Source organism: Benincasa hispida, chromosome 2 (genome assembly GCF_027475165.1).
Source record: "Benincasa hispida cultivar pf3 chromosome 2, pf3_genome.v1.1, whole genome shotgun sequence".
Classification (NCBI taxonomy): domain Eukaryota; kingdom Viridiplantae; phylum Streptophyta; class Magnoliopsida; order Cucurbitales; family Cucurbitaceae; genus Benincasa; species Benincasa hispida.
In genome coordinates this window covers 27,901,378-27,912,263 of record NC_143479.1, presented here as the reverse complement: position 1 = coordinate 27,912,263, position 10,886 = coordinate 27,901,378, and the positions used below count along the sequence as shown (strand labels likewise).

The following is a 10,886-nucleotide window of genomic DNA, read 5'->3' as shown; positions in this document are numbered from 1 at the left end:
CATTGGAGTTGGGGAATGTTGACGTGATTTTAGGAATGCAGAGGTTACATTCCTTGGGGAAAACAGTGGTTGACTGGCGAAACCTCACAATGATGATTACTCATGAGGGTCGAAAGATAACTTTGCAGAGGGATCCAAAATTGACGAAGGTGAGGATCAGTCTAAAATATATGGTGAAAAATTGGGAGACAGAAGATCAGGGATTCCTGGTTGAATGTAGACTGTTAAATGGGGACATAATAGCGGATGAGCATGGGGAATACAGAGTAGTCAAATCAATTGTTTTGAGCTCTCGACCTAGGCTGTCACAGTGGAGACGTGAAGTTTTAGTGAAGTGGAAAGGTTTTCCAGAGCATAAGGCGACATGGGAGGTGCTCAATGATTTCCATAATCAGTTTCCAGAATTTTACCTTAAAGACAAGGTAAAAGTGGAGGGAGGAGGTAATGATAGGCATCCTAATCAAAGAAGGAAGAGTAAAAGGCTTGAAGAAGCATCGACAATTGAGTTCGTTATGGAGGTTAAGGACCGCAACTAAAATAACTTTCAATTCTATTCGAAAGTTGATCGTTTAAAGGAAGGAAGAAACAAAAAGGAAGGCACGAAAGTTTTGTATATCTTGAGTTGGGAAGGTGAGCTCTCAAGAGTGGGAGTTCGGGTGTACCATCGTATAGTCTCTATCCTCGTGTGCCGATTATCGTTTACTTCTTCTAAGCGATCGAGTAGCAAAGCCCTACTATCGTGTAGTTGTTGGTAAGCGATCGTGTTGTAATCTGTAAGCGATCGTGTAATAGTTTGTAAGCAATCGTATAGGAGTTTGTAAGCGATCGTGGAGTATTTTGTAAGCGACCATCTAGTATTACTTAGCGATTGTGTAGAATTTATATACAATCGTTTAGCCTTTGGTAAGCTATCGAGTAGCAACTGTAAGCGATTGTTTAGTCTTATTTGACTATTATCGTTTAATGAAGAACTCATTCATCGTTTAGCTGTTGTGTTGATCGGTTATGTTAATCAAATTCCTTTTAAGGATCAATTTCCTAACAATAGTTTAGTTGTTCCTCCCTTCGATAATTCGAGCCTCCTTCTCATTGGTTTCTCATAAATCTTTTGTGTGAATTCTTTATTTGGCTAATCATTTGTACTTTTATTTATTACTATAACAAAAATGAAAACAAGTCAATTTATACTCACTTTGGAGTATATAAATTAAAACTCTAAATGAATAACTATATTAACTTAAATCCTCAAACTTTTATTAGTATCAATTTAAATTCTTTGTTGACGATTTCTAGTTATTTTTATTTGATTTTGTTGGAGTTAATGTCCTAAATCGAGTGTATTTTGTAGTTTATAAAGACAAATTATATATCTAATAAAATAAGAGGTATTTTATTAATGTTTAAATTGCGTTAAATCAATCTAATAAACTAAGATCTAAGGTTATTTTATGAAACTTAAACATGTATATGGAGACATATAGGTGAATCACATTAAAGTGATAACCTAAACGATCTGTAGTAGATGGATAAGCTGGGTACCTTATCTTGGTGACACTACGAATACAATCTGCTTTATAGATGTTACAATTATTGTAAAATGCTACAAATGATCTGATCCTGATCGTTCATGTGGAGTCATGCAAGCGGGGATATTCTATACAAAGAGTTTGTATAAGATTGAACTGCAAAATGAATAGTCTCTCTATATACCACCGTTGCTAGAAGAGACTTACATTTCTCTAGATGACCATAGGTGGCTTGACCTTAATCCTGAGTGAGTCGTGAACTCCTGTCTATGAGGGCAATCCTTTGATGTATGGGTGAGAGTGGTCTTGTTAACCAACTTAACAAGCCTACTATTTTGGGGACTTGTCCGAGTAGGGAGCTGGGAACACAACTATACAAGATAGAATTCACTATTTTCTCGACCTAAGGAAAGTAGATAAATTGCTCCCCTAATAGCTGGTTTTGGGTCTTGAACATTGAGGCATCAACCTCTCACTGGCCTGAGAGGTGTTGGTTTATAGTTGGATTATAAATTGTTTGTTCATTAAAGGGATCAATGGTATTTAAGGAGTTAAATGTAACTACAGGGATAAAACGGTATTTTGACCCAACTATAGTTATGACTAATTTGTGAAGGGATGACTCACTGTTGATTGGTTATATCCATTGACACAGAAATAAATCTACAGTGCGAAAAGTGCAGCTATCAATTTTTAGTGGAGCGAGCAGTAGTTAATGAAAATTGATTAATTTAATTAAAGAGTTTAGTTAATTAATCTTATATCATTGGAGCTTCTAATCTGTAGGTCCATAAGGTCCTCTTGTTAGCTCACTAAAGGATATATAAGAGGAATGGTTTGAATTATTCAAATCAATTGCATATTTATCCAGATAAATATAATATGGTTAATTATAGATGTGATTTATAATTAAGAGAGAAAAATAATTGAATAAGATTCAAATACTAAAGAGATGTATACATATAAATATGTGATAATTATATGTTGATTAATTTTATATTAAATATGATTTATTATAGCCCTTAATTGATTAATTAATTAATTACTTTTTGAGAAGTAAAGATAAATAAACATGTGATGTTTATTTATTTAATTAATTATATATTAAATTGGATTTAATATATATGATTTTTTAATTATTGGACTAATTAATTAAATAAAAGTTATTTAATTAAATTAGAACTAGAGTAGGAAGAGGAAAGACTAGGGGAAGGGGGTCGCTCATTCTCTCTATAAATAGGTCTTCATGGTCCATGTTTGTGACAGTTGAATTGGGAATTCTGAATTCTAGTCTCCTACTACTTCTCTCAAAATCTCTTTTCCTTTTTCTACTTCTTTTTCCTCTTCCAAGTCTTGGATGTCACACATTCAATTCTTGAGATCCTAGAGAATAACAAGGTTTCACTTATGGTGGTGTCCCTTGATCATTGAAGAGACGTTCCGGAGAAGACACGGGGGGAATCGTGACGAATTTGAGAATCTACAAAGGTAAGGTTTAGCTCTTCCCTCTTTTCTTCTCTTAAATGCATCCTGATCTTTATTTTTTATCCATTATGTTAATATTTTTATACCGTATTTTTTTTTTGTAAAATCGAAAACAAAATTGCAAGGCGATCACATGCTTCTGTTTGGGATTCGATCCCTTCAGATTTCATTGAAAAACAACTCAAAATCACTTAAATAAAATTAGCATTTATGTCTAACTTACGTCAATCAATGCATTCAAAGAAGTTTTATTTGTGTGTGAAAGTTCTTATTTGATTCCCTTGAAGGTACAAAATTTTAATAGATATGTTCAGGGTTGGCCAAGGCAATGACTAAAGTTCATAAGCGGGCCCAAGCCCGCAGTCAAGCCCAAGCCCAAATGGTAACAAAAGGAGGTATAGGAGAATGCACATCCCAAAAGGAAAAAGTCAATGCCACATCCCAAAAGAAAAAAAGTCAATGTCTCAAGGTTTGGGTCAACCATCCCAACCAGTAAAGATATACCAATCGAAAAATAATCAAGTTGCGCTCAACCTGACATCCTGCAACCTCGAGTACTGGAAACAATCCTAACATTACCAGGGTTATATGTGACCACAAGTTGATTGTAAGAGGAAAAACATTCTAATAACTTCATTGATGACTCCAAATGAGAAGAGTAAGTAATCTCCAATGAGAGTTTTGACCTTACTTCTTGTATGTTTAACTTAAATATACATTCTCTAGACTCTATACTAATTTATAAATCAGAGTTTGTATGGTAGACTTGACCCCACACTAATGCAGTGATCTCTTATGCAAGTTAGCTCGAAAAATAAGACCAAATCAGAAGAAAGCAATGTGAAGGTCAAGCCCACGGGCCCGCAACATAACAAACAGGCAGCGCCATCAAATACAAATATTTATTTTGGGATTTTAAATTATACTATTAAGTATTAAGTTTAGGGATACAAATGTTAAAATGATGATATTTAAACTTGATTTATAATATATGTTAATGATCAATAGATGAATGATTTAAATTTCCATCGTAATAATACAGAAAGTTTAAGGATATAAATTAGTTTTTATTTTTTAAAACAAAAAGAGAGAACGGTAAACGCGGCAGTAAAATGAAAGGGAAAAAGAAAAACAAAAAAGACGATGCAATTTAATTTTGATGGATAATATAGAGGTGCCGAAGAGAATTCGATTATTTGATAAATTGAAAGGATAATTTAGCGGAGCAAACAGTGACGTTGAGCTGTGGAGAAGAAAATAAGAGGCGGTCCGGTGCCGAGCAACTCTTGTGGCGGCTATTTGATTTTGTTGGAATCTCAAATCAGCCACCAGGAGATTCAGTAAAACCCGACCCGTCACCTCAGGGGAAGAGAAAGTTCATGGCGTCGATATCCTTGTTCAGCTCTAAAACCCTAGTCTTACCGTCGGCGACCTACCTACCAATCTCTTCTTCGTCTACAAACCATACTTGCTGTTTTGGTGGCTGCAGATGCTCTTTCCCAAACAAGCCAATTTCTACTTCTAATTTGATCATTGGCAGAAGGAGAACGGGGAGGCAGGTGGTTCGTATGGCCCCGGAGGAAGAGAAGCTCACTCGTCGCAATCCTCTCGATTTCCCAATTGTATCTTTCTCACTCTTCGCTTCCTTTATTGTCCTTGCGTATTTGATGTTTTTCGCCTCGTAACAGAGTTCTTTTTCGTGGGATTTTGGTGTTTTTGCTTCCCCTTTTTAATTAGTTTTGCTAGTGTATTCCTAGATTAGTTAGGGTGGATAATTGATACAATTATTGTTAAATGTTATCTTTGAAGGTTTTTTTTTAAAGGCATATTCATGAGTTATCATGCCATGTTTTTCCTGCAAATTCTATCTGCCTGTTTGTTGGGCTATGTCTGCTTTTCCCATGGAAAGTTATCCATCCTCGAGTTCTATAGAAAGTGGGCTGTATCTGTCTCTGAACGAGGGGCATCAACCATTATAATGTTTGCCTAATCACATTGTCACTGATTTCGTGAGAATGGGCCATAGTTTTATGGATTCCGCTGGCTGCAAATGTGTTCTTAAATCACATTCAATTTGTAGTCTGAAGATTTCTACTTGATATCTGTGATAATTCTTGTTGTTTGTATTCTTGCACTGGGCAAATGTTTACTGCACTGTAGTTTATCTGAGATTGGAGAAAGATATTGGCAGTCCTCTAGGCGTTTTTGTGTCAGTTTGCAGGGTTTGTGTGGTCTCTTCGATATATTTGGCAACACCTTTGCCACTTCATAGGATTTCGAGAGAAAGAGTTGCTTTCGTGACAAGCTAGGGTGTGTATTATTTTGAGGGATCTGTGGGAGAGAGCGTTCTCGTAGGGATGTTTGAGCCCTAGTTAGATTCTCTGCTTCTCTTTGGACCTCGGTGTTTAGATTTTTTTTTTTGTAATTACTCGTCGAGTAACATCTTAATTGATTGGTGTTCAGATTTTTAGGCGTTCATATTTCATTTTTGGCATATTATTTAGGATGCTTTTGGTTGGTCATTAGTCTGCTCTTACAATATTTTTGATATACTAGCATCTCTTTTGGTGGGCCATCTGTTTCATGGTATAAGGAAGATTGTTTGGTTGGCCACTATTTGCCCCCTTCTCTTGATTTAATGAGGCGAGTGCAATAAACGTCTCTTTCGAGATTCCTTTTCTTGTTTTGATAGTTTCATGGATTTGGTTCTGTCAACTGGATTGTATTGGTGCAAAACAAGGCACCCCTTTCCTATTTAGTTTCCAATTGGAAATCTCTTTTGTAATCACCTAGGAGCTTGGGGTCTCCCCTTATTTCATTTATTCAATGAAATATTTCTTCCCTTAGGAAAAATAAAATAATAAAAAAGAAGAAGATTGGAGTCCCTTCTTTTTTTGTGGGCTTCTCCTTTATGTATGATCATGTATTCTTTTTTTCTTTTTTTTCCTAATGAAAGTTCGTATTTTCCTTAAAAAAGAAATATATATTGGCAGTCCTCATGAATGTTTGTTGGGTAAATAGTTTATATTGGTACGTTGCCTTTTCAGTTTTGGAAGTTTGTGGATTATTAATGGATGTCATGCATTCATTTGACATGTGATGGCTGCGAAAATGAGCTTAGCTCAGTAATATTGACATGCGCTCCAATCCAAGAGATCGGAGGCTCAATCTCCCACCTTGCAATTATTATACTCGAATAAAAAAATCATTTGACATGTGATGTCTGTTTGTTCAATTTATTTCATGTTCTGCTGCTGGGTTTCTACATAATGCTTTTGGAAAACTCACCTGATATCATCAGCTTGTTCATAAATTTGTCATGAATTCATTTGTAAGGGGGTGTTTTTTGGTTCTTAATTCATTTCGTAATATGAAACTGTTGACGTTCTTACCTGCAAACTAAATTTAGTTAGTGACTAGTAAGAAAATTCTATGAAGTGCTTGAGTAGGCTATACCTGGTGTTTTTTTTTTTTTTTTACATTTAAAGCTTCTTGACTATTTGGTTGCAGGAGTGGGAGAGGCCTAAGCCAGGACGTAGACCAGACATCTTTCCGCAATTTAGCCCCATGAAAACACCGTTGCCACCACCATTGCCATGTGATCCCCCAGAAGAAGATGAGGAGGAGGAAGAGAAGAAAGAGGAAGAAGAGGAAAATCCTGACAAGGAAAATCCAGATGAGCCTGAGAAGCAGTAGATGTCCTTGAAGAACTCCTTGAGTTCCTTTCCCTTTTTCCATCTCCACATTGTTTTTTGATAGGCTGAAAGCATTAGATATCCCTAGGGGATGATGAGCTGAGATAGTTTACAATGAACCAAACATATTTGAGAGCTGCCACTGATATTGCAATTCTATATCAAGTTAAAAATCTCTTTAGGATTTCCTATTCTCTTGAGTTTCAACCCCCACTTTAGGCAATGTATTTTACGAATAATTATCATGAATGATATGCCTTCTCTCCCGTTTCCAGTCCTTAATGCCTAGTATGTTTAAATTCTATATCTGTGTGTTGTTTAAGAGCAAATCTCTAGAAGCTGACGCAGGATGGTAGAGAGGGTTTCACATTACTATATTGACACAAATCCCAGAACGATTTGTTACAATTGGTCTTTTTTATTATCATTTTTTAATGCAACTCCTTGTTGTTTTCCAAGAATGTGACTGGATGCAATTATTAACTATTAGAGAAAAGCCTTTCCCTTTCCCTTTCCCTTTCCCCTTTTCAAAGGCCAGTCATTATTAGCTACGGCTAAACGACAGTTGATTGTGTAATATCAGAGTAAGTATAAATTTGTATGGTGCATGCTTACAGAACACAGGCATTTTGATCTACTCTACTTGTACTCTGAATCATTTTTTAACAATTGGGGTTGGATTTATATAGCCTTTGACTTTATAGATGGCCACTTTATGTATAGTATATAGTGGTTCTCAGTTCTCGCTTTGTAGATAGCATTATAGAAGTACTTGAAAATTCCCAACTTTAAAAATTCGTTGGTTGCAAACTAACTTCTTGGATACAAGTCAAACTTGCATTCTTTGCCAAAAATTTTGAAAGTGCGCAGGTCCCAGTGTAAGCAGTTGATCATTTGCAGCTTCTACCATTCTCGCTCTCTCTGTTGCAGAATCATCCATCCACAGGACATCTGCTTTGGCTTCCTCTCTTATTCAAACCCATGGTATGTACTGTCAACTTCAACTAGCCAGCTTTTTCATCTTTCTTGATTCCTCAATTCCTTTTAAACCTGATATTCAATACTTGAGTTAGTTTTTTTATATTCTCAGCCGTCAGGTATTGAACAATTACACTTTTTATTTTTCCTTTTTTGGTCGCAGAATCTTACCCCCTTTCTGTTCAGGTCACTGGTAAGGCTGCTACTATCCCTAATTGTCCAGCCTGTAGCCTCTGTCTCAACCTTGCTTTTTTACAGTGACATTCTTCCTCAGCATATGGTTTCGGAGAGACTTGTTCGACATGAATTGCTCGATCGAGAAAACTACCTATTCCATTTTCTTGTTAACTTTTTGAAGTGCTTTTGGTGAAGAAAGAAGAAAGAAGAAGATGAAGAAAAGGGCACATCTTTTTCAGAGACCCATCTCCATTTTTTCCTCTCGGGTTTATCCGGCTTTTCCGATGACATTGGGAGCTCTATTTTGAAGGTTATTTTTCCTGAAAACTACTTTGATTGTGACCAAAAACTTGCAATAAAATGAAATTGTGCTTGTTGCTTTCGCTGTTGTCTTTAGGTAAATGCATCTCTCTTGTTTGTGATTTCCTAGTGCTGTGTCCACTCTCCCGCATGTCTAATAGGTCATATTCTCAAATTAATCGAAATTAAAAGTCATTTGAAATGACTTTCTGTATGCTTAAAAATAAAAATATTTTTTATTGATCGATAATATTTCTTTAAATCTTTTGATGATGTTTGGGCTTCTTCCTCCACTCACTTTTATTATGTCACGCGCATGTTTAGGCTATGTCCCTTGTATTTATAGACCAGATAAATGTTAAGAAAAAGAAAAAGGGTAAGATGTAAAATCAAAGCCTCTGTTGACTTCTATTGAATCCATTTTCATCAGACCAAGTTGTCTCTTATTTTTTTTCTTTCTTATTTGCTTGTGAGTTTAATTATAGAATCTCCCAAAAAGTTTAAACCATATAATGTGGTAGAGTGACCAAAAAGCTTCATTGGTATACTTTATGATATTGACATTTAACATTAATTTTTAAAATTTCTATTATATTTCTTATTTGTTTGGAAGGGAACAATTTCCTAATCATTTAATGGATAAATTTAGGAGTTGGTCGGTTGTTCTTATGCTGACGCGGACACGCATGCTCCACCCTCTGTCTTCCACTCTTTGTTTTATTTCAGACAACCCATCCATTACCCAATTTTAATATTTAATTTCTTTCGCTATTTTATGAACTTTGCCTCATAGACCTATGAATAAAGCCTTTTCTTTTGTTTTAAACAATTACATTTGTGTCTCATGACTCGAATTAAATGACTCATTCATTGGTTCGATCGGGGTTACGGGCTCAAGTTATTTATGGCTTAAACACTTCTCCCCTTGGGTTGTGTCTAAGTTTTCGCATGGTATTTTTTGTTTAAATATTATTTTGATCTTTCTACTTTTGATTGTTTGTTCATTTTGGTCCCTCGATTTTTAAATTGTTCGTTTTGGTTTCTATACTTTCAAATTTAGTTCATTTTGATCCTTATACTTTAAAAATGTTCATTTTGATCTCTATACTTTTAATTTCGGTTTATTTTGGTCCTTGAATTTTCAAAAAGTTACCATTTTATTTTTTAAAAGTGAAAATAAAGGGACAAAAATGACAACTTTTTAAAAGTATAAAGATCAAAATGAATCTAAGTTAAAAGTACAAGGACTAAAATGAATATTTTTTAAATATATGGATCAAAATGAACTAAAGTTGAAAATATAGAAATCAAAATGAACAATTTAAATGTATAAGGACCAAAATGAATTAAACCTAAACGTATAGGTACTAAATACAAACTTTTTCTTTTCATTGTAGGCCATAGTGCCCTTTAATTTTGGTTTCACTTTTTGTGTTTCCTCTTCCTATAAAAATTAATAAAATAGTTTTATTTGTTCAATTAAATAAGATTAAAAATTACTTTTATAGAAGTAATAATTTAGTCTCTATGTTTTCAATTTTACAACAATTATGTTCCTACATTTTTACTATGTAATAATTTAGTCTTTGTATTTTAAAATTTGTAACAATTTAGTCTCTTTAATGAAAATCAATGCTAAAATTTATTGAGATTTTTTGTATTAATAAATTGTTAAACTAATTAGAGACTCAATATTTTTACAAGATACAAAGTTTACATCATTAAATAAAAGAAATTGACATCTAATTTTAATGAATTTTTACACTATGAATCAAATTATTACAAATTTGAATGTATAAGAACTAGATTGGTGCATACTAAAATACAGAGATTAAATTGTTGCAAAATTGAAAATACAGAGACTAAATCGTTATAAACTAAAATTAAACTAAAATTGAGAGATTAAATTGTTGTTTTTACGAAAGTTTAGGAATCAAAAGTGTTGTTTAAGTTATAATATGTTGGAATAAGAATGTGTAAATTGGAATCAAGTATGGTGAGGTGCTAGTGCAACCATGTGCTAATGTAATATTGTCTTGTTATGACGTAAAAAGCAAGGGAAAAAAAAAAAGATTACGTGTTTGGTAATAAATTAGTATAGACAAATCACAAAAGTAACTGAATTCATTTATTTATATGTAACTATGTTAGTAATAAACTCCATTTTCAAACAAAAAAGGGGGAAAAAGTGAACTCTATATTGCCAAAGAAAACTTAATTATATAAGTTTTCTCTCTCTAATATTCTCTCATTTTCTAAATTTTAAAATTCAATTGTTTTTTTTTTTTTTTTTTAGACGTTCAATTGGTTAGTTTAAATTCTTTGTCTTAGCTTGAAATAATAAATTATCCCGCTCCCAATCGACCAGACGTTTGTTTGAAGAACGTTTTTTAAGTTCATTGAATTATCAAATATGTCTGTATAGAGTTGATAGATTTGTAGAGAATTACATATATCATTGCAATTTTGTTTAAAATTGTAAGTTTTTTAAGATTAATTCAATACTTGATTTGTGTATGGATTGGACTTAACTTAGGAAAGTCAATGATCTGACTTTTATTGAAATAAGGTCACGTTTACGGAAGGTATATTACAATAAATAAAAAATAATCTAGAAAGTGGGACTTTTTTTTTTTTTTTTTACGTTTGTTAGTGTTTCCCGACATCCACATTTATACTGACAGGTGGGCTCAGTTGGAAATCTATAAGGAAGTAATGTAATCTA

The 10,886-nt window shown here is 33.7% G+C and overlaps 1 protein-coding gene and 1 long non-coding RNA gene across 2 annotated transcripts; both read left to right on the top strand.

The window, feature by feature from the left end:
* Window positions 1-4,120: 4,120 nt before the first annotated feature.
* LOC120071334 (uncharacterized) lies at window positions 4,121-6,988 on the top strand. The gene is made up of 2 exons (XM_039023544.2): window positions 4,121-4,633; window positions 6,522-6,988. The coding sequence occupies exons 1-2, from the start codon at window positions 4,391-4,393 to the stop codon at window positions 6,705-6,707; spliced, it is 429 nt and encodes a 142-aa protein (XP_038879472.1). The 5' UTR covers window positions 4,121-4,390; the 3' UTR covers window positions 6,708-6,988.
* A 538-nt stretch (window positions 6,989-7,526) lies between these two features.
* LOC150037782 (uncharacterized) lies at window positions 7,527-8,434 on the top strand. Its single transcript, XR_016527764.1, has 3 exons — window positions 7,527-7,690; window positions 7,848-7,877; window positions 7,943-8,434. It is a non-coding gene; the product is annotated as an uncharacterized LOC150037782 (long non-coding RNA).
* The last annotated feature ends 2,452 nt before the right edge of the window (window positions 8,435-10,886 follow it).

Bases quoted from the DNA above. Each gene is read 5' to 3' on its own strand.
- LOC120071334 (XM_039023544.2), top strand. From the start codon at position 4,391: ATGGCGTCGATATCCTTGTTCAGCTCTAAAACCCTAGTCTTACCGTCG. The intron at 4,634-6,521 runs GTATCTTTCTCA...ATTTGGTTGCAG, and splicing joins ATCCTCTCGATTTCCCAATT to GAGTGGGAGAGGCCTAAGCC.